The sequence below is a fragment of the Schistocerca gregaria genome, chromosome 10 (genome assembly GCF_023897955.1).
Source record: "Schistocerca gregaria isolate iqSchGreg1 chromosome 10, iqSchGreg1.2, whole genome shotgun sequence".
Lineage (NCBI taxonomy): Eukaryota > Metazoa > Arthropoda > Insecta > Orthoptera > Acrididae > Schistocerca > Schistocerca gregaria.
In genome coordinates this window covers 188,217,644-188,240,261 of record NC_064929.1, presented here as the reverse complement: position 1 = coordinate 188,240,261, position 22,618 = coordinate 188,217,644, and the positions used below count along the sequence as shown (strand labels likewise).

At 40.4% G+C, this 22,618-nt stretch overlaps 1 protein-coding gene across 6 annotated transcripts in view; it reads left to right on the top strand.

Annotated features, from left to right (window-relative positions):
- Positions 1-22,618, top strand: part of LOC126293740 (serine-rich adhesin for platelets-like) — a 396,910-nt gene that overhangs the window by 30,898 nt on the left and 343,394 nt on the right. For all 6 annotated transcript variants that reach the window (XM_049987087.1, XM_049987088.1, XM_049987085.1 and 3 more), the window contains one exon: positions 20,336-20,892. In XM_049987087.1, coding sequence (XP_049843044.1) covers positions 20,336-20,892 — 557 coding nt within the window. The remainder of the gene's footprint in view (positions 1-20,335; positions 20,893-22,618) is intronic.

Here is a 22,618-nt window from a genome sequence, read left to right as displayed (position 1 = left end):
TATCGCTGAGGCGATTAAAGATCGCCGGCGGGCTCTACAGCATCACAAGCGACATTCATCCGTAGACCACCTTATCGCCTTCAAACGGCTTCGTGCGCGAGCCTGCCTCCTTATCCGCCAAGGCAAGCAGGAGTGCAGGGAGCGGTATGTGTCCACTATTGGCCTCCATGTCACTCCATCACAGGTCTGGGCCAAGATTCGACGTGTCTATGACTATCGGACCCCTGTCAGCATCCCTGCGCTCTCACTGAATGGATCAGTTTGTACTGACTCCAACGTCATTGCAAACCGCTTGGCAGACCATTTTGCTATGATTTCCGCTTCTGCAAATTACCCCTTGGCCTTCCGCTCCATTAAAGAGCGGATGGAACGTCGGAGCCTTTCATTTTCCACCCACCATCCAGAATCGTACAATGTTCCATTCAGTGAGTGGGAATTTCGCAGTGCCCTAGCCGCTTGCCCTGATATCGCTCCTGGGCCAGATGGCATCCACTATCAGATGCTGAAACACTGTTTAGTGGACTGCCAGCAGCGGCTCCTCGACCTTTACAACCGTATTTGGGTCGGGGGTGAGTTTCCGTCGCAATGGCGGGAAAGTATTGTTATCCCCATTCGGAAACCGGACAAGAACCCTTTGGAGGTGGACAGCTACTGTCCCATTAGCCTCACCAACGTTCTTTCAAATTGCTTGAATGGGTGAGGAGCCAGCACTTGAATTGGGTACTGGAGTCTCGGGGCCTCCTGGCTCCGTCTCAGGGTGGGTTCCGTAAAGACCGCTCTGCCGCCGACAGTCTGGTGAGCCTGGAGTCGGCCATCCGTACTGCCTTCGCCCGCCGTCTGCACCTAGTCGCTGTCTTTTTCGCCATGCGGAAGGCATACGATACGACATGGCGTCATCACATCCTTTCTACGCTTCATGGATGTGGTCTTCGAGGTCCTCTGGCGATCTTTATCCGCAATTTTCTGTCGTATCGTACCTTCCGCGTGCAAGTCACACTTTTTCCAACTGGAAATTTGTGACTCAAAAGTGAGTACAATAGCACAAAAGAAGGAACCTATTGGCCCGTTTTTCAGTCTCTTTCTTCATACATCATTTTACAAATGTTGCAGTACACCAATGTTAAATTCTCTCAAATAGTTGTTTACCTGTTTGAGAGAACAACTTTTTCCATTTTCTGCACATTGTCTTCTGTTCCTGAGATTAATGGATGTCCCAAATATTGCTGTCTTTACCAATTCATTTCTGCTTTTAAATCACTCATACCAATTGTAAAGTTTTCATTGTTATAGCATTATCATCATATGCCAATTTCAACATTTCATGAGTTTGCTTCTCACTTTTTTTTTCAACTTGAAACTGGACTTAATGTTGATCGTTGGATCAGAATCCGTAATGCGTGATCCACAGTAAATGTAACAGCATTCTAGCATTTCTGGTCACCGACTGGCAAATCAGAATGTGTTCCAACGTAATGCTGCCTGTCTCAAGAGATCAGGGTATCAGACAAATAAAGTCAAATAGTTGTAGCTTCAGCAGTTGGAGCTAAAAATGCATTCACTGTACGTAGATATCACTAACTCTATAAGCTCACCTGATGTCATCAGTTTCTATTTGACTTACTTTATTAAATTTGGATAAGTTCATTTTGATAGCAGATATGGTTTCAGCTCTGAGAATATTTGTATAAATGTTAGTGACATCTAGGGAGAAGAATCTATCATTCATTGGGATGTGAACGTTATGAATCTGGTTTATGATGTCTGCTGAGCTTTTAATCATATTTTTCTGTAAAGGTAAAATATTAACAATAAAATCACTTTTCACTTATCAGATAAGTGAGCCTACTAATGTAATTGACGAAGGATCTGATTAGAACACCACCTGTGTGAATAATGAGTGTTTGGGAGATTAGGGGTTCATCACTCCACACTGCCCCTTTTCCAATAAGTTAGCAGGAATTGACATTTAGTTGCAGTTTCCTTTAGTCAAGCTTGATGTTTTAGCAGTCGTGCACCGAGATCAACCCCTCTTCAATGGCTGTCCTTATTCATCCACATTACACCCCTAGCAGCTCTACTCTGTGAGTTTAAATGCATATGAAGCAACCCTCGACTCTCTCTCCATCAACATGTGTTTATCCTGGAAAGATAGATTTGATCAAAAAAACCTTCAAGGAAAACAGCTAAACCTTCAAGGAAAACAGCTGTATCACTGGACGCATCTCGGCACAACTTAAGACTCAAGGGAACAAGACTGAACAGAGGCTTGCACTCCACACTGCAGGAACTTGACCTGCATAAGAAAGAAACGTCCTGCCTTTGACCAGTCACACAGAACATGGACATTGTTTAACAGAATATGCACCAATCATGGCAGAAGCATGTACTCTGGTGGGGTAAGGCTCCACCTCCAAAATGCAATTCTGGAGGAGCGACCAAGAAAACCATTTGTCACATTACAGAACATCCAAGCAGGGCCCATCGTGGTATTTTTGGCGATTTCCTTATAGTAGCAAATGACACAATTGATTATACTAAAAATGTCCATAAATTAAATGGTTTTATTCATATTGTGCTTGAAACCCATATAGTAAAATATAAATAAATATACACTTTGTATGTTAACAGTACAACTGTAGCGTACATTAATGGTTGTTTTGCAACTAGTATGGGCATTGCAAATACGTAGTCTTTACTGTACAGTCACTTGCTCTCTCTCGTAAATATGGTAGCTGATCTTAATGTGTTTTTGTTGATATGATGCTTTGCTGGGCCATTAGGTAAGTGGCAGACCACAAATCCAAATTTCTAGGGTTCAACTAAAACTTGGTTCAAAGAGTCTTTTTCAGTCAGTTATCACTTTGTTCGTCTCTGGAAATGATTGTTAATGTAAAAAATGCTGAGTTGCACTGTGATCCAGAGTTCACCTTAAACTGTAGGACCCCTTATAATTGGCTAATAAGGAAGGTCCCCATTGGTGGAATCTTCTTTTTGAAAGTGGAATCTACCCCACTTGGCAATTGTTTGCGGGCAAATGATGAAATAGAATTTCAAAAATTCGTATAATATTCTATAGCTTTACAAAAGTAATGTCATACTGACTGATTGTATAGCATAATGGATAGGGTACAGTCCTCAACGCAAAAAGGTGTGGGTTTGAATCTCAAGTGCTTTAAATTTTGCATTTTAAAATCTTTGTTGAAACAACTTTGATTCATACTTTAATTCTCTTAATTGGTTTAAATGAAAAGGAACAAAAAGTACTTAAAAATAATTTGTCACTTCATTTTAATCATGGTACAAGCTTTTTCATTTGCTATCTTTTTTCGTCTTGGAATTTTTGGGCATGTGAATTTAATGATTTTTCTTTATCTATTATAATGTTAAAAAATTTGAAAATGTTGGTTAAAAAACATGAGACAAAATAATCTGTGTCTAGAGTGTGCAGTGGTGTCAGAAATGTAATTTTTGGTACAATGTGTGCATTTTTTGAATGGTAATCAGCATGCAGACATTTAAAATGTAAATTCCCTTTACACTATCAACAAAATAACACAGATGAAGGTTTAAATGAAAGGAGTGATTTAAAGTAAAATGAAAGTTACGCATGAGGAATAGAACTAATGAATGCAGTAACATGTATGAACACAAAGAATGGTAAAATGAAAGAAATTAATTCAAAGTTAATGAACAAAAATAATTAAAATAACATGAACAAAAATTCCAAGTGGAAAAAAGAATGATAGGTAGAAAAAAGGAAAGCAAATGGAGAAACTTGATACAAAGATTAAAATTGTCTGACAAAGGAATAGAAACAAAAGGAATTTAAACTAGTCCATTGAATAAAAATAATGATCAATCATTTCGATAAATATTTAATAATAAAAAATTCCACTGAACTCGCAGTATTTTTTGTTGAGCAATTTGATGCATGATACAATGATTTTTGATGGATTAATAGTGATTAGTCCGTCTTTCCACATTGCACATGAAATGTGCTAATGTTTCAGGTGAAAGGACTTGAGTGCAGGATGACAAGTTACACATTTAATACATTCATTAGGAAAACAAAATTATGTGTACTGAAAAAAAAGACATTGCCAAAAAATTATTTGAGTAATGAATTTTCGGGAATCCATTTGTCTAGTTCATATGTTTAAGTGATTAACATTGCAAGATCACAGGTTGATGAAAGTGTGAGATAAGCCATTGAAAATGTGAAATGATGCTAAATTAACAAGCAGTGTAACCATCAAAATGTTGAATGCAAAGATGCCAAAGTGCATGTGTTGGGTTGTACAGATGATTAATTTCAGTTTGTACAGATGCTTAATTTCAGTTTGTGGGATGTAGTTCCATGTCTGTTGCACTTGGTCAGTCAATACAGGAATGGTTAACACTGTTTGTAGATTATGCTGGAGTTGTCATCCAGTTTAGTATCATATGTGCTCGATTGAAGATACAACTGGTGATTGAGTAGGCCAAGGTGACATGTCGACACACGTTAGAGCATTTGTGGTTACAACAGACATATGTGGACAAATTTTATCCTATTTGGAATCACCCCCCTGGAATGCTGTTCACAGATGGCTACACAACATGTTGAATCACAAGATTGACAAAATTTTGCAGTAAGGCTGTATGGGAGAACCGTGAGAGTGCTTCTGCTGTCACACGGAATCTCAGCCAGGACCATAACTCCAGGTGTAGGTCCGGATGTGTTTCTAGCGTGGAGACGTGCTGATTGCAGGCCCTAAACTGAAGTCGCAAATGGTCGTGATTTGCAGTGCACACCATAGGGCATCTGACTCAGGACTGTCCTTGAAGTAAATGACTTGTAACTGTTCATTTTGTCATTGTGGTGCCAACTGCTGCTCAAATTGCAGCAGCAGGTACAGCATGATGTGACGGAGCCCTATGCCGAACATGATGGTCTTCCCTTTCGGTAGTGCCATGTGGCTGTCCAGAGCCCAGTCTCCTTGTGACGGTACATTCGCATGACCACCACTGCCAGCAGTCATGTACATTAGCTACATTCCTGCAAAGTCGTTCTTAAAGATCGCTCAAGGAACATCCAGCTTCTCATAGCCCTATTACACGACCTTGTTGAACTGGTGATATTTTGATAGCGGCGTCTTTATTGCCTTAAAAGCATTCTTGACTAACTTCAGTTCACCCCATCCAGTCTCAAAGTTAACTAATACTCACGACTGTTACAGTGTGTATTTAAAGCAAACCTGTTATGCAGCTTCATAGTGGCGCTACTAGCATCACTCTCAGGTGACTGGTGTGAAATTTGAATAGATACCATCTTCCAGCTGTAGAACTATGCATGCCAACTTTTGTTTATAACTCCTTCTTGGTGTTCCAATATTTTTTTTCATGTAATGGATTTATTTAGGACAGTAGTAATTTATTGAACTGAAGGCTTGTGGTTACACTTGCAAGAGTGTTTACCCCTGGACTACTGTTACATTATCAACTTCTAAATGCTCTCTTTTGCAGAAATACTTAAATTCAGGAATTTTTTATCAAGAATTTCAGTAGTCATGTAAAATGAATCTGTGGGGACAGTATGTTGAACTATACCCACTAGTTCATTCTCAGAACACAGCATACTTTACCCAAATAGAATGGAGAATGATGAAGAGACACTCGTAGAACCTTCATGAAACAGCTGAAGTTGGGAGTATTACCCATGCCTGCTACATGTTGGAAAATAGGGCGGGCGGGATTTCTTTAATCTTGGACATTGTACTAGTGATGAACTGTGCCAAGAAGTCATTAGAAATTGGGTAGGATTGCTTGATTAAAGAGACAGTGTAATGGATCTGAATGGGAAAGAAATAGAACAATGGAGAACAAGAACAGGAGATAAAAAGGCATCAGAGGCAAGCATGCAGAAATTAATTGAGCTACAGGATGGGGTTAGAAGAGGCCCAAGGTATTCCTGCCTGTCATAAGAGGTGACTAAAAGGAGTTTCACAAGTTTCGGCTTTTATGTGATCATCCCCTGTAGGGATTGACTTCCATTCTTCACAATTTTCCCAAAGAGCTAGCCAATTGGGGAAGGGTGCCTTACATTGTGCATGTGTCTGTCGTGCATTGAGATCTTTAGCCCATTTTCTCGTCGTTGCATTTCAGTCCCACTCATTCTCCATCTCTTGGGTGAGGACACCTTCCTGGGTGCATTTTCCACCATGCACTATGCAGTGTCGCTTTCTGTGTCGACGATGACCATGGACTTCTTTCCACCACATATCCAGCTTGGTAGCCAGTTTGTCGTCGTGGGGCCGCCATGTACCCTGTTGGTTGTAGCCCCCTGACCACACAGGGATCACTCTGCTAATGCCTGCGCCATTAACTCCCCACGTATGCCAAGGGGTATATGCCCATCCTCTGGGGCACTGGGACTCCCAGCAATGGCCATCCTGCCAGGTGGTCTTTGCTGCAGCTGGGTGGCACTCATGGGGAGGGCCCCTGGTCGGAGTGGGTGGCATCAGGGCAGATGGCATGCGATGAAGTGTAGTCCATCATCTCTTGCTGGTGGTGAAACATCAGCAGTCTCTAAGCGATCACAAGCTCAATTCAACACACAGAAGAACGATCCCAAATCATTCCCCTCCCTGGCCACACCATGGGAGGAACATCAGGCTAAGGATGGCAGCGGATCTTATTCGTCTCGGTACTTTGTATCTTCAAGAGCTGATGGGGATCTTTCATGATGATGAAGCCTCAGTTTTTTGTTAAACATTTAGAGGACAAGGTCGGGGAGGTGGAGGGCTTGTCCAAAATGAGATCTGGGTCAGTCTTGATCAAAACAGCACCCTCTGCCAGTCAAGGGAGTTACTTGCTTGTAACAAGCTGGGGAATGTTTCTGTAATCACATGCCCCATAGGAGCTGAAATGTGGACCAGGGTACATATTTCACAGGGACCTTAATTTGCAGTCCAACAATGAGCTGCGTGCCAATTTAGAGTGGCGAAGTGTACATTTTGTGTGATGTGTCTACCGGGATCCGAAGGATAATCAGGTTGCCACCGGTGCCTTCATCTTGGACTTTGAGGGTGATACATTGCCTGAGAAGGTCAAAGTGATGGTCTACCAGTGTGATGTAAAGCCCTACATCCCTCCCCCAATGCGGTGCTTTAAGCCCTGGAAGTTTGGCCATATGTCTTCCCAGTGTACTTCCAGCGTCACATGCCGAGATTGTGGACGCCCATCACATCCCAGTACTCCATGTACCCTTTATCCCATCTGTGTCAACTGTGGAGAGCACCATTTGCCTTGCTCACCTGACTGCAGGATTCTACAGAAAGAAAGGAAAATCGTGGACAGTCTGACCTACACTGAGGCTAAGAGAAAATTTGAACACCTTCAGCCGGAAGACTACACCTGCCCCCTTGATGGTGGGAGGACATTTCTCTCCCTGTTGCTCCTGCACCACATACTTCAGGAGCAGCACCTCCCCAGCCATTGGGGACATCTGTCCCCACTTCTAAGCTGGTGAAGCGTAAGTCTTCTTCGGCTTCTCTCGCTAGAAAGGGGTCCCTTGGGCCACTCCCTTCCCAGGTTTCTTCTGGTGGAAAGATGACATCCGCCAGTGGCTGAAGTGCTCAAAAGCAGCTGGTCGTACAGCTTCACACTCATCCTTAGTCCTGGAGACTGAGCCAATGAAGTCCTCCCAGCCAGGGAAACCCAAGGAGCAACGAGAGAAATCCACTAAGACTAAGGAAATTGTGGTGGCACCCACACCACTGCTAACTACAATCTCTGATGCTGAGTATGGGTGGAGATTTTGGCATCCGCTGATTACTTAGATCTCACCAGACCCTCAGACACAATGGATTTAGACTGCTCAGGCAATAAATCGGTGGCAGCAGGTGACTCTAAGGTGTAAACTGCCTCATGGAATGTTCCATGAATTGCTAGTCTCACGGTGTCATCCTCTAGTGGAAATGTGGTGGTTTTTTCCACTGCCTGGCTGAGCTACGCCAACTGTTAAGCTTTTACACCTACATATCTGCATTGCCCTCCAGGAAACCTGGTTCCCAGCAATGCGGACCCCTGCTCTCGGTGGCTATAAGGGATATTACAGGAACCATAGTAACTGTAATCTAGTGTCAGGTGGACCTTGCATTTATGTTGTAAACTCTGTGTAGTGAACATGTGCCCCTTCAAATCCCTCTTGAAGCTGTGGCTGTCGGACTAAGGATGACACAGGAAATAACTGTCTGCAATGTGTATCTTCCTCCAGATGTTGCAGTATCCCTGAATGTATTAGCTGCACTGATTGACCAACTCCCTGAACATTTCCTACTTTTGGGAGATTCTAATGCCCATAACCCCTTTTGTGGTGGTACCATGCTTACTGGCTGAGGCAGAGATGTCTGAACTTTAATGTCGCAATTCAACCTCTGCCTCTTAAATACTGGGACCACCACACATCTCAGTGAGGCTCATCATAGTTATTCGGCCATTGATTTATCAATTTGGAGCCCAAGGCTTCTCCCATCTTTCCACTGGAGAGCACATGATGACCTGTGTGGTAGTGACTACTTCCCCATCTTCCTGTCACTGCCCCAGCGTCAGGCACACAGATGCCTGCCCAGATGGGCTTTGAACAAGGCGGACTGGGAACTTTCACCTCTGCTGTCGTCGCTGAATCTCCCTCACATGGTAACATCGATGTGATGGTTGAGCTGGTGACTACCACAATTGTTTCTGCTGCCAGAAATGCGATCCTTCTCTCTTTAGGGTGCCCAATGCGTAAGGCAGTCCCTTGGTGGTTGCCGGAAATCACTGAAGCAATTAAGGAGCATCGGTAAGCTATACAGTGGTATAAGCGGCACCCTTCCCTGGAGCACCTCATAGCCTTTAAACGGCTCCGTGCCCATGCTCACTACCTTATCAAGCAACGGAAGGAGGAGTGTTGACGTCTCCACCATTGTGTGTCACACGGCACCTTCCCAAGTCTGGCCAAAGATCAAATGTCTTTCCGGGTAACAGGCCCCAACAGCTGTCCCCGGTGTTACCATAAATGGCGAGCACTTTGCTCGAGTTTCTGCGTTGGAGAATTACCCCCAGCCTTTCGCACATTCAAACAGCGGCTGAAACGGAACGCCCTCTCATTCACTAAAAGCTGCAGTGAATCCTATAACGCCCCATTTACAGAGTGGGAGCTCATCAGTGCCCTTGCACAATGCCCCGACACAGCTCCTGGACTTGGTCGCGTCCACAGCCAGATGATTAAACATCTCTCATCTGACTACAAGCGACATCTTCTCGTTATCTTCAACCGGATCTGGGGCGATAGCGTCTTTCCATCGCAGTGGCAGGAGAGCACCATCGTTCTGGTGCTCAAACCCAGTAAAAATTATATGTAATTTGAAAAGCTACATAAATAAAACTTTTCCTGTCTGGGAGTAATAAAAATGTCTGATACATTTGGTGACATATGGTGTGCCGCATCTTGAAGAAATTGCAGAGATGACATATCAATAATTATACACTATGCATGGTGTATACGACCCAGGAATTTTTTCATCCGGGAGAAAACCGGGAAAGACCTGGGAATTATTTAGAATTCCGGAAATTTTTCATTGTTTTAGTTTCCAGTTAAATTTTTGTGATTTTGACTGATAAGAACCAATACTCTAACAAAGGATATTACTGTATCCCGGTACTGCAGAATAATACTGCAGCAACAAATCATGAACGTGAGAAGATGGGGGGAAAACAAAAACCTTAAGTTGCAAAGGAAATTCGCCATATACAACATCAAAACAGTGCTCATACAAGCATCTGCCAACAGCAAAGTGTGTCAAAGGTTTTAGGAAGAGTATGCAATGCTTTATAATAAATTGCCTCCAATGAGCCTGACCTGACAACTGTTTAAATTAGATTCGTTTGAGCAGTTCCGGGCGGGCTCTGGGCGTGCACAGTTGAATCTGGTATGAGTAGTACCTTCTCCTGCCTCTGGTTACAGAAATGTGGCTGGGCGCGACTACTTAATATTGCCCCGGTTCGGAAATGTAAATGTCTGGCTGATGCACAGAGCAGTCTGAGTTGTGGTGGGGAGGTGGATCATCTCCACCTGACCTGTGTTTACTTTCAGTGATTTTATTTTTTTTCCTGAGTTCGAGTCTTGGTCCGGCACACAGCTTTAATCTGTTAGGGAGTTTCAATGATTTTGTTGTTTACTTTTTGTTTATTGCTCTCACATTAAATGATAACAAACGGATATTTGTGGTGGGAGCTATCAAATTGATTAAAATACATACGCATAATTACGGAAGGCTAAAATATGGTGTTAGTTTCAGATTTTATTTCCACATTTCTGTCAGTCAACCATTAATCGCCTTACAGAACAAAAGAGATTTGGCTTTTATTAACCTTTTCTGCTGAGGCAGTCAATTTATTTGAAACGAAGTGTTTGATTTCGCACTATTGGCTAGTTTCAACTATTCGCTGTATTTCAAGTGCATGTATGGAATTATACCATAATAAAGAACCAAAAATGAGATAATACGGTACTGATACTTCAAGGAAATTTACATACGAATGTGCATTTTAAGCCAAATTATGCGTTTTAATATGGTTCACGAAATTCTGACGCTATTGAAGTATCGTCTGATGTCTTGTTTCTTTTATGACATGTAAGATCTTTTAATGTAAGATCTTTTAATGTTTTATACATACGAACATATGGGTTTCCTGCGTCATCGTAGGTTGCGCAAGTGCGGTGACGCCTGTTATCTGGCACTCTCTTGCAACTGCTGAAACAAACCTATTTCTAAAAGGACGCACAAAAATATTGTGAATCGTGGTTTGAAAAGCGTTACATTCAAAGCAGATTTCCTTTTACGCAAGACGAACTATGTGCGAGAATGTACGATGAATTTCTTAAATCACAAAGCGTTTGACTCTCATTTAAAAATCAACTTTTTGAGGACGACCATATGGAAGAATTTCAAGCCCATATCAGACATTTACGTTGTTATTAAAAATTTTACTGGCATATTTGTATGATTTATCTTAAAGTGTAACACGCGCAAAAAACATCAACAGTATATGTGGAAGCTTTTTCTCTTCCAGCTTGTTAATCTTAGAGACCAATATTATATGTGAATGCTACGTATGTTAATTTAAACCATTAACTTTTCTTATTTGTGTGTTTGCTCTACTTAAGAGTGATTTTGCTATTGGCTTGACTACATCACATGGCCTATGCTGTCATCAGCTGGTGAGATCACGTGACGTGAGCTATGACTGGCTTACAAAAGTGCATCACAAACTCGATTTCAATGCTTCGGATAGTGTCATGTGGTGTTTGGTGGAATTCAAATTTATACCTTCGTTATACGAAAACATGCAGTGTACGTCTTGCTGCCCATCAAAGGTCTTAAAAACGTGTACACACCCCCCACCCGAGCTTCGTTTTCTAAAGTGGGGGGAAATTCTACTCCGGTATATAAAACCATAAACATTCAAAGGATTGATGAATTCACAGTGCCGAGGAAGAGTATACTGTCACTTAACACAGAAAAAGTGTATTTTGACCTGGGAAAAAGTGTATTTTTAACCGGGAAATCTGGGAATTTTTTTTTTTTTCCTTGTCCACATATGTGATCAAAAGTATCAGGACCCCTAGCTGAAAATGACTTAAAAGTTTGTAGCGCCCTCCATTGGTAATGCTGGAATTCAGTATGGTGTTGCCCCACCTTTAACCTTGATGACAGCTTCCACTCTCGCAGGCTTACATTCAATCAGGTGCTGGAAGGTTTCTTGGCAAATGGCAGCCCATTCTTAATGAGGTATCAAGGTCGGAGAGACCTGGCATGAAGTCGCCATTCCAAAACATCCCAAAGGAGTTCTATAGGATTCAGGTCAGGACTCAGTGCACTCCAGTCCATGACAGGAAAGTTACTGTCATTTAACCACTCTGCCACAGGCTGTGCATTACGAAAAGGTGCTCGATCGTGTTGAAAGGTGCTTAAAACATCAACGTAGGCCTTTGCTGTGATAGTGCCACACAAAACAAGGGGTGGAAGCCCCCTCCATGAAAAACACGACCTCACCGTAACACCACCGCCTCCATGATCTGTTATACTATACTATGCACATGTAATTATTTGGAGCATCTTGACACACATCTAGGTGCTGCTGCTGCAAACATGGTGGGGATACTTCCTCTCATTGTGATATGACCATTTTTGTGGAAGTGCTCGTAAATTACTAAGTCCGTCAGTCAGTGATGGCCAGGTCCACAGATGTTTGGTATATCCCCACACTAACTGAAAACAAATAAAACACAGCCATTTGATCTTTAGTGAACATTAAATTTCTCATTGTTTTCTGTATCTCACTAGCATCTGCATTTTCTGTTAAATTCTCTTAACCATAATGCTTTGTAATTGCAAGAGGTTTAAAAATATTTAAATGATGTCCTTAGTAGAACTTCCTTATTTATCATAAAATTTTACATAGATTTTGATTGTTATGCAATGAGATATGCGATACTTGTAGTTAGAAGAGGAATCGAAATGTGAGTCCAAAATTGGGCAATTGGTGAAATATTCTGTGCAGTCCTACAGCATACTCCTCTCCCACTGTGCTCTTACGAATCTGAAGATACAGATTTGTTGATGCAGTGCTCAGGAAACTGTCCAAATACGTAGCATAGTGTGCTGTCACTCCACACACAGTGACCTCACTCTCGAGAATTGGGATATTGTGAGAAATCGGTAGGATAGGGGCGGGATGCTGGCTGTAAAATGTTCCAGTTGGTGAAAGTAGATTATTGGTCCAGATTGAATCTGCTGCTGGTTAACAGAGGCTGTACAAGATACTGTTAAGCTCCACGGCCTGTGGCATAGAAATACCTCATCTGTTGATGAGTCACCGGTGTGTGTGGTGTCAGCTTGTGGATGTTGTTAAACCATAATTTGGAGAAAACTGGTTTACTCGTGTGAGGGTAGTTAATGATTTGGGAGAGGGGGGTGACATGCCATCTCTTGTGTGACAGTGCTTGTTACATGTCTTCCTAAACAAGAAACAACTGTGCCCCAGCCCTTAGTTGGTACATTTTCTGGTAAAAATTTAACTTTGAAGTGTAGAAGCTAGCCTGCATATGAGCTGCAAAGTTATTGAGGATGACTGCTGCAGTAGATGAAGACCTCTGTCCAATGCACTACCTGTCCTTGTCTGGTAACTCATAGTGACACACTCTGTAGTAGCCTCGCAGATCATGACTAGCATGCTGAACATAGACTGCCACGACACACACGTGAACTGCCAAGTGTACGTAAATAGCAGCCTGTGGTGACAGCGTCATGAAACTACCTGAAGACGTTGGCTACAGGACCCGCTGTGGTTGGCAGCTCTGGGCTGGTCTCAAATGGGCTTAATAATTTGCCTGGTGGTGTCAGTTTTGGAATCTCTGATACGTAACAGACGACACTGTAGCATTCTATGTCAAATCCACAATAAATTTGTTCAGTAAACCTTTTCTCCTAGGGAGACACCAGTTTTGGGTCGGTTCATATTACTTTGTACACACACTGCCTTTTCCGTGTGTTGTCTTAAACTTTGTCCACATTGTCGGTGTAGCCACACAATTTAGCCTTGGAATTATTTGACTGCCATTTAGCTATAAAATGTATTTTGACAATACCAAGAAAAGTGTTTCCAAAACAGAACAATTTCTTAACAGTGAATATGTCTAAATGTTAGACTGTAATTTCGGAAGGTATTTTTATAAAGTGTAGCCTTGCATGGAAGTGAAACATGGACAATAAACAGTTCAGACAATAAGAGAATGGAACCTTTCGAAATGTGATGGGATGTATTATATATAGCTTCAGATGAATCTAGTCTGAGCAATGGACAACTGAGGTTAATGCATTTACTTTACGTACAGACAGTTCACTTTTTCAGAAGCATTAGAAGTTTTGAAGATATCACTATACACACAGTGCAGTGAGATGTACGATGATGAGGTTTTATATACAGAGAGAGAGAGAAAGCATGTACAACATGCAAGTGTAATAAACATAAGGGCTGTGATATTTGTGAGTGAAAACTAATGTCTGTCTCTGAAGCAGATTTACTTCATCTGTAGGTAAGAAAATGAAACTTGAGAAGTTCGAACAATAATGATACGGACAGGCCAGTATGAAGGTAAACATCGTTTCTAATACAGTGTTTGGTCACATTAACTAGAAAATATCTTTTTGAACGTGATGTGTGTGAACAGTTTTGCAAGTGTAAGTGCATGTAAACATCAAGGAAAACTTGATTTGGTCTTCATATTAGGGAACTATTGAGTTGTTTTTACCAATAGGTTAAAACATTTGTCCAGGCAGGATTTGAACCTGCAGTCCATGGATATCATGTTACATAATTCAACAACCTACCATTCTAACAACAGAGATTCAAATAATCTACATAAAATGACAATTTTCACTAAGAGGAATTTCACTGATTGACACTGTCTTTCCTTGTAACAGTGGAAAAACATATATCATAGGTAAATTAACGTTAACTTCAAAGTGCAAGACATTTTTAATCAAATTAGGGAACTTGTGCATCAACATGGTGGTCTCTATAGTGCAACCACATTTTATGCATCTTCTCATTCTTTGGAACACCCAAAAACCGTTTTCCAGGAGTTTTTATCGGTGTATTTGTACAGTGTGAAACTGCAGACCATTTGTAACCATTTTCCGAAATGTACATTCCAAAGCAAGACTCGCTGTTAATGAGCTTTCTTACAGTAGGAGCAGCAAGCTAACGGATGAAATCACAGGCATCACATGACTCAAATGAGCATATCTGTAGGAATTCGAATTATTTTAATTCAATTCCTGTGTTTATAAAAGAATGCTGAAATTCAAGAGATTAATTCAATTCCTGTGTTTATAAAAGAATGCTGAAATTCAAGAGATAAAAGAATGCTGAAATTCAAGAGAGAGAGAAGCATTATGGGCATAAAATGACAGGATTAATCATTTAAGAAGTATCTAGGAAACAGTCAGATTCACTATTAGTGTCAGTGATGTTTAGAAACAGCTGAAATTGTTAAAACTGAACAAAGCTCTGGGGCCCATTGGAATCACTTGATTCTATACTGAATTTGTGGCTAAGTTAGCCCCTATTCTAGCTATAATTTGTCATAGATCCCGTGAACGAAAAACTGTTCTTGCACAAAAAAAAGTGCATGTCACACCCGTCCACAAGAATGGTAGAAGAAATGATCCACAATACTACCATCCAGTATCCTTGACACAGATTTGTTGTAGAATCTTGGAACATATTCTGAGCTCAAACATACTGAGTCAATAACGTTGATCGTGTGAAACCCAGCTTGCACTTTTCTCACATGACATTCTGAAAGCCGTGAATCAAGGCAGTCAGGTAGGTGCAGTATTTCTTGATTTCTGAAAAACATTTGATTCAGTACTGCACCTATGCTTATTGTCATAAGTATGTACATACGGGGTATCAAGTGAAAATTGTAACTGGATTGCGGATTTTTTAGTAGGGAGGACACAGCATGTTATTTCGAATGGAGAGTTATCGTCAGATGTAGAAGTAACTTCAGGTGTACCCAGGGAACTGTGTTGGGACTCTTGCTGTTCATGCTGTATATTGCTCACCTTGCAGACAATATTAATACTAACCTCAACTTTTTGCCCATGATAACGGTTATCTGTGATGAAGTACAGAAGCTGCATACATACTCAGTCAGATCTTGATCAGATTTTAAAATGGTACAAAGATTACACATGGGCTGCACATTTTTGGAAAGCCCTCATTTGTTTTGTTTGACATGTTTCAAGATAAGTGAGTAGTCTTAGTGCAACTGGACCCCACACTAGCATAGCTCTGTTGTTTCTCCCTCTTTATTTCAGAAAGATTAAAAAGGGGCCTTTGGGGACTAACACTTTTAAGTTCTTGAAGCATTTAGGGTAGGGCACATGCTGCATTCAATTATTATATAGAAGTGGAGTCAGTTCCTATCAGATTAAAACAGTGTACTGGATGAGGACTTCAACCCTGAATGTTACTTTTCATGGGCAGAAATGAAGCTGTGAGGGCAGGAGACAAAGTATACCTGGCAGCTCAGGCGGTAGAGCGTAGTGTATTAAAGGTTCAAGTAGTTGGCTGCACACAATTTTAATTGGTGGAAGTTTTAAAACACACATTCTGCTTTGGGATTGTTGGGGGAAAGGGGGGAGGAGGTCGATTGCGCGCACACGCAGTGTGTGTGTGTGCGCGCGCGCGTGTGTGTGTGTGTGTGTGTGTGTGTGTGTGTGTGTGTGTGTGTGTGTGTGTAAAATATTCATTCAGGGATGATATTCTTCCATCATTAAACACAGCTATATAGAGATATAGAGTGCGGTGATACATAATTTTGTCAAATAAAAGGTTTACTTACCTGGACACATTCTAAGTGAGAGTTCGTGATCACCCGATGGAATAAAGTTCTAAGACAGTTGTGGTGGAAGAAGAGTTAAATAACATGAAATGGAAATCTATCCAAGTAGTGGGGTTTATTATATTAAAAACAAAGATTCCAAGACTTACCAAGCGGGAAAGCGCCGGCAGACAGGCACAATGAACAAAACTGTGTGTGTGTTTGTGTGTTTTGTTCATTGTGCCTGTCTGCCGGCGCTTTCCCGCTTGGTAAGTCTTGGAATCTTTGTTTTTAATATATTTTTCCCATGTGGAAGTTTCTTTCTATTTTATTTACAAGTTGTGGGGTTTGTTTTAAAAACTAGCAAAATCTACCAACCATCCTCACATTTAGATGATGAGGTAAGAGACCTCTTAAGAGTCACAGAAAAAGTAAATGTCCAAAAATTCCACTATGGGAGGAAAACTAATAATGATTTGTAAGGACAATAGATGACTAATTCTTTAGTGGGAAACTCTGTATGTAAATCAGAATGAACAGTCAAGATCGCAATAGTATTTATTTATTTACCAATTTCTGCTTATGTAATAGCAATCTTCAGAATTTTAGGCCCCCTATGGCTGGTGCTGGGGGCTCTGTTGTCTCATGATACCACAGTATTACGGGATAACCGAGGGGCCACCAGCGCCATACATAGAGGACCAAAAATTCTGAAGGTGGCTTTTACATAAGCCGAAACTCGTAAATAAATAAATATTATTGCAATCTTGACTGTTCATTTTAACTAAAATATAGCATCAGGTCCCTGTTCTCTATAGACTATGTTGTCTAAATTTACGAACATTGTAAGTGACAACAAAAATTAGAGGTTAGATGTTAGCATAATTTGTCACAATATGTTAGTTCGCCAAGAAGAGAAACACAAGTTCTACAGAATAATAAAGATATTGGATACGATAATCATAAACTGCTTTACAATTTCAGCTGGTTAGTGACTAGTTGAAGACTCAATGGAGACAGAAGTAGAAAGAAAGTAACCAGGCAGTAAAACAGAAATACTGACCACAAGAGTTTTAGTAATGAGAAGGCATACCAGATCAAATTAAGTATCTTAGAAAGTCCACATAACACTGATATAGGTGAAAGGGGGTGTTAGCAACGTATGTTGAAAGTACAAGTCATACAGAAGAAAAGAAATCTGAAATGGAACAAGACAGTTATTAAAGAGAATATCAGATTTTTAAGCAAGTGATAGAACGTGATTAAAATATGCTGAATTAAAACCAGTCACAAACATTTTGAGGAGGATGTCAGAAAATACAATGAAAATTTGATTGAAGAAAATTGCAAGCAGTGTAAGTACAGATAAAATAAAACACATGCATTGGGTAGACACCACATTTTATTAGATTCTGTGGCAGTTGAGACAGTAACTGATAGAAAAATTGTATGAGCATTCAAAGATCTCCTTAAATGTTTGTATAGTTGAAAGATTAATCAACAACTTATGTAATTAACAATGAAATTAATGACATTCCGGAAGTAATACAAAATGATGTGTCTGAAGCCATTCAAGGTTTGAATACAGGAAATGCACCTCGGTGGTGGTGGTGGTGGTGGTGGTGGTGGTGGTGGTGGTGGTGGTGGTGAAGATTCAGTAGAAATGGTTAAAGCTGGAGGAAAAGCGGTACAAACAGTAGTTGTAAAATTATTTGCAGAATGTTGACAGAAGAAAATACTATCACACATCTTTAAGAATGCTGCTGCTTTTATATTTCACAAGGAAAGAGACAGTTGAAATGTAAAAGATATTAAAGTTCATAGAATAACTATGGATCTTTAACAAGCAAAGGAACAAGAACTGTGTAAAAGACAACAGGTCATTTTCCAGTTGTGAACAAATTTAGAAAGTGAGGTAATGAGTATGAATTAATACTGTCGAGACTTCATAGTTTTGAAAAACCTTTTGACTGTGATTCAAAGTTTATACTGATAATGCAACAGAAATGTGGTATTGATACACATATATTAGTATATAGAAAAACACACATGCCAGTGGTACAGCTACTGTTACACTTCATCAGTATAGTGCCGAATCGAATTTTCAGTAGTTCTATGAGTTTTCGGGTCCTTAAATTGGGAAAACAATAAAGAAATCGGTGTTAATGGAACATATCTGAAGCTCCTTCTTTTTTGCGATTATGCTGTACTGTTTACTCCTAGTGCAGCTATGAGTGGAGTAAGTTAAAAGAGCAAACTTCCAAATACGCCGTATTAAATAGTCAGGGAGGAAAATGAGTGTAAATAAATCATGTAATGAATAATTCTGTAAGAAATGGCATATTATTGGCATATTGTGTACTAAGTTGAGATTATTCCCTAACAGGAACCTTTTTTTCAACACAGTATAATTTAATCGTAAATTCACAGTATTTTCCCCATTGGTAAATGTTAAGATATCAGTGGAATGTTATTGAAACTAAGCAAACTTCTCTTCTTTATTATTATTATTATTATTATTATTATTATTATTATTATTATTATTATTATTATTATTATTAATTGTCTGTTTTGAAATGTAAATGGGGAGAAAACATCTATTTAAGGACATCTTGAAACACCCTGAGCTGCATTTGAAATGTTTAATACGCAAACTGGTATATGAGTGTAGAACCCATCATTGGCATTTTACACAAAGGACAACAAACAGTTGTATGCATACATCATATTTGTAATGTAACAATTGTATACATAAGAGTAGGAGTGTAAGTTAAGTCATTATGTATCTGTATATTGATGGTGTATTAATTATAAATTCTTCGTAATGCTCAAATTCATGCTCATGTAGAAAACATATAAATGTGCAGATGTTTAAAATCTAATTATAACTATGTCTATGTTAATTTGATCAAGTGTGAAATTTGCCCTTCCTCACAGTACACAGATTGTCCTGTATGTTGCTGCTGTCGGGTCTTAAATGGTTACATTTCTTGGTCATATTAGACACAACTGTCATATAATGTAAAAATTCTACCGCTAAGCCAGAAAGTCTATATTACATCTCTCTTTGACCTATCTATGAGTTAAGTTTCCATTATGATAGTTGTTTCCAATCTGAGCAAGAAATGTCACCATTTAAGTTCTGAGAGCAGTAACGTATACAACAACCTGTGCGCTGTGGTAGGACAAATTTCATATATCATAATATTAACATATTCACACAAAAGAAAGAAAATTTGCTAACATTTGTAAGAAATCCCTTCTTGAACTAGAGTGCAAAAATATACACATGCTTATACACTTTCCAGGTGAACATTGACTTACACACAAGAGTATTTATAGTTAACACACGTCGTTGACAGAGAGATAGATCGTAAGTAAGTAAACGTATATTTCTACCCTTATTTTTGCTATTGTTACATTCTGAATATCAGTGTGCATGCAGTTGTTTCTTTGCCACTGTATCGGATGCCACTGATAATGGGTTCTATGCCCAAATACCAGTTTTGCTAGGAAATAATTTGAATGCAGCTCATGATCTTTAAAGAAATGTCCTGTAACTAATGTGTACAAGCTGTGGAGCAAAAAACATTCAATGAAGAAAAGGTGTCTTGTTTTGCATATTCAGATTAATTTCAAAATGCACACTGCCGATATTGTGGCAGTAATAGTGCCCTCATCATTATGTCTTCATTGTCAAAAACTCTTACCAGTGGAAAATTTTTTCCACATGTGTGTTTGTTCTTGTATTATTTTCTGCTGCAGAAAACTACTGAAGCAGAGCTTTAGTTTAGAAAACTACTGAAGCAGAGCTTTAGTTTAGAAAACTGTTGAAGCAGAGCTTTAATTTGGGTGAAGTAGATCTGCAGATAGCTTATTGTAGAAGTGCAATCAGCATTTATATGGCTTCCACAGGTATTCTCCAAGTCGTGCCACGACAGATGACGACTTTCCAATCCTTCCGCCACTGCCAAAGGATCCGCCCCCTCCATTGCTGGCACCGGGAGGTGGGAAGACCACATCGCGTGCCACCGTACTCGGCAAAGCTCAGGCGAAGAAGCGCCTTCTGGCCTTCTCAATGACAAAGCAGGGCGGCGGAGCGGGCCTGTCATTTGGGTTCGCGCGCAAAGCTGCAACGCGGGTCTCCTCCTCGGCACCTGCGAAGGCATTCGGTCCTGGCGGCGAGGAGGGAGTAGATGCTGGTGGAGCATCTACTGGTGGCAGCAGGAGCGGACACATGTCTGCTGCAGATGGGCCGTCTGTGGAGCGCAGAGAGAAGAGAGGGAAAAAGAAGGTGTCGACAAGGGAGGACAGGGCTAAAGCGGTGGTGTCCGCTATTGAAGAGATCAAGCGAGAGGAGCTGATGATGCGCGGGCTGGCATTCGGGGGACTGGGTGTACAGCCTCTCCTGAGTTCCCAGATGGCCAACACTGGTCCACTGCCCCTGCTGGAGAAGCCAATACTTCCGCCGAGTAAGTGAATTGCCTTCATTAACTTAGTTACACTAATATTTTACTAACCAAATATTTTGAACAGTATGTTACAATTTTTGGTCTGCATTTAGAACTGATTGTCATGTCATGACTATTACTTTTTGTTCTAAAGCCATATTTCACCCACTTGTGTTGCTGTCTTCTGTAGCTGCTGCCATTTTTTTGCTCTACCCCCATCCCATTTACTCTTTCTCGTTCTTGCTTTCCTGAGTGGTGGTCCATCTGTCCAGGCTTTTATAACTTTCCAAATAAATTATGTGTAATATGACATAATTGTGATAGATAGCAATTATTTTCTTTAATTAATGTACAAAGCCTGATGATGTGCCCTTTTATTTTAAGTGTTGCATCACTCAACTGTCTCTGTACTTCTTGTACTTCATTATTGTCTGTTGGCAGGTAGATATTTCAGGTACTCAAATGGTCTGTGTACTTAGACATATGTAAGCCACTCCTTCCCTTTTTCTGTTTCAGAGCAAAGAGACGTATGTGTACATACACTTGTAACAGGACATACTCCTCTAGCATTACTTTTCTTCAACTGTAGTTGTCAATATTAGTATTATTTTTTTTAATTTTGGACAGGTCAGTATTATCTCAGTTGCTTTTCAGAAAAATTTCGTACAATTTAATACACAGTGTGTTATATTTCAAGTATAAAACTTATAAAAAAAATTACTTCATAAAATATTTTAGTTTTGGTGTTATAATCAGTAAGTACTAATTCTGAATGTACAGTTAAAATTTTTTAGAAGCATTTGAGATTACGAATTATTGCCCCACTTAAAATTTTTATTATTAATTATGCAATCCTATAATGTTTAGTATGTTTCTTTCTGGATTCATTTATGCTGAAGTGCCAAAGAAACTGGTGAAGCAGATGTATTGAAATACAGAGATATGTAAACAGACAGAATTAGGTGCTGCGGTTGGCAATGCCTATATAAGGCAACAAGTGCCTTGCACAGTTGTTAGATAGGTTACTGCCCCTACAATGGCAGATTATCAACTTTTAAGTTAGTTTTAATGTGGTGGTATAGTCACCACAAGAGCGATGAAACACAGCATCTCCCATGTAGTGATGAAGTGGGGATTTTCCTGTACAGTCATTTCATGAGTGTACTATGAGTATCAGGAGTCTGATAAAACATCAGATCTCCAACAGCGCTGCAGCTGGAAAAAGATCCTGCAAGATAGGGACCGATGATGACTCAAGGGAATCGTTCAACGTGACAGAAGTGCAACCCTCAGGCAAATTGCTGCAGAGTTCAAAGGTGGCATGTCAACAAGTGTCAGAGCGCAAACCATTCAACAAAACATCATCGTTATGGGCTTTCTGAGCTGAAGGCTAGTTTGTGTACCCTTGATGACTGCACAACAAAAAGCTTTATCCTCGAAGGCATAAGCATCCTGTCTGATCACCTGCATCCATTCATGTCCATTATGCATTGTGATAGACATGGGTTATTCCAGGAGGACAATGCAACACCTCGCATGTCCAGAATTACTACAGAGTGGCTCCAAGAACACTCTTTTGAGTTCAAACACTTCGCTGGCCACCAAACTCCCCAGACATGAACATTATTGAGCATATCTGGGATGCTTTGCAAGATGCTGTTCAGGAGAGATCTCCACCCACTTGTACTCTTACGGATTTATGAACAGCCCTTCAGGATTCATAGTTTCATTTCCCTCCATCACCACT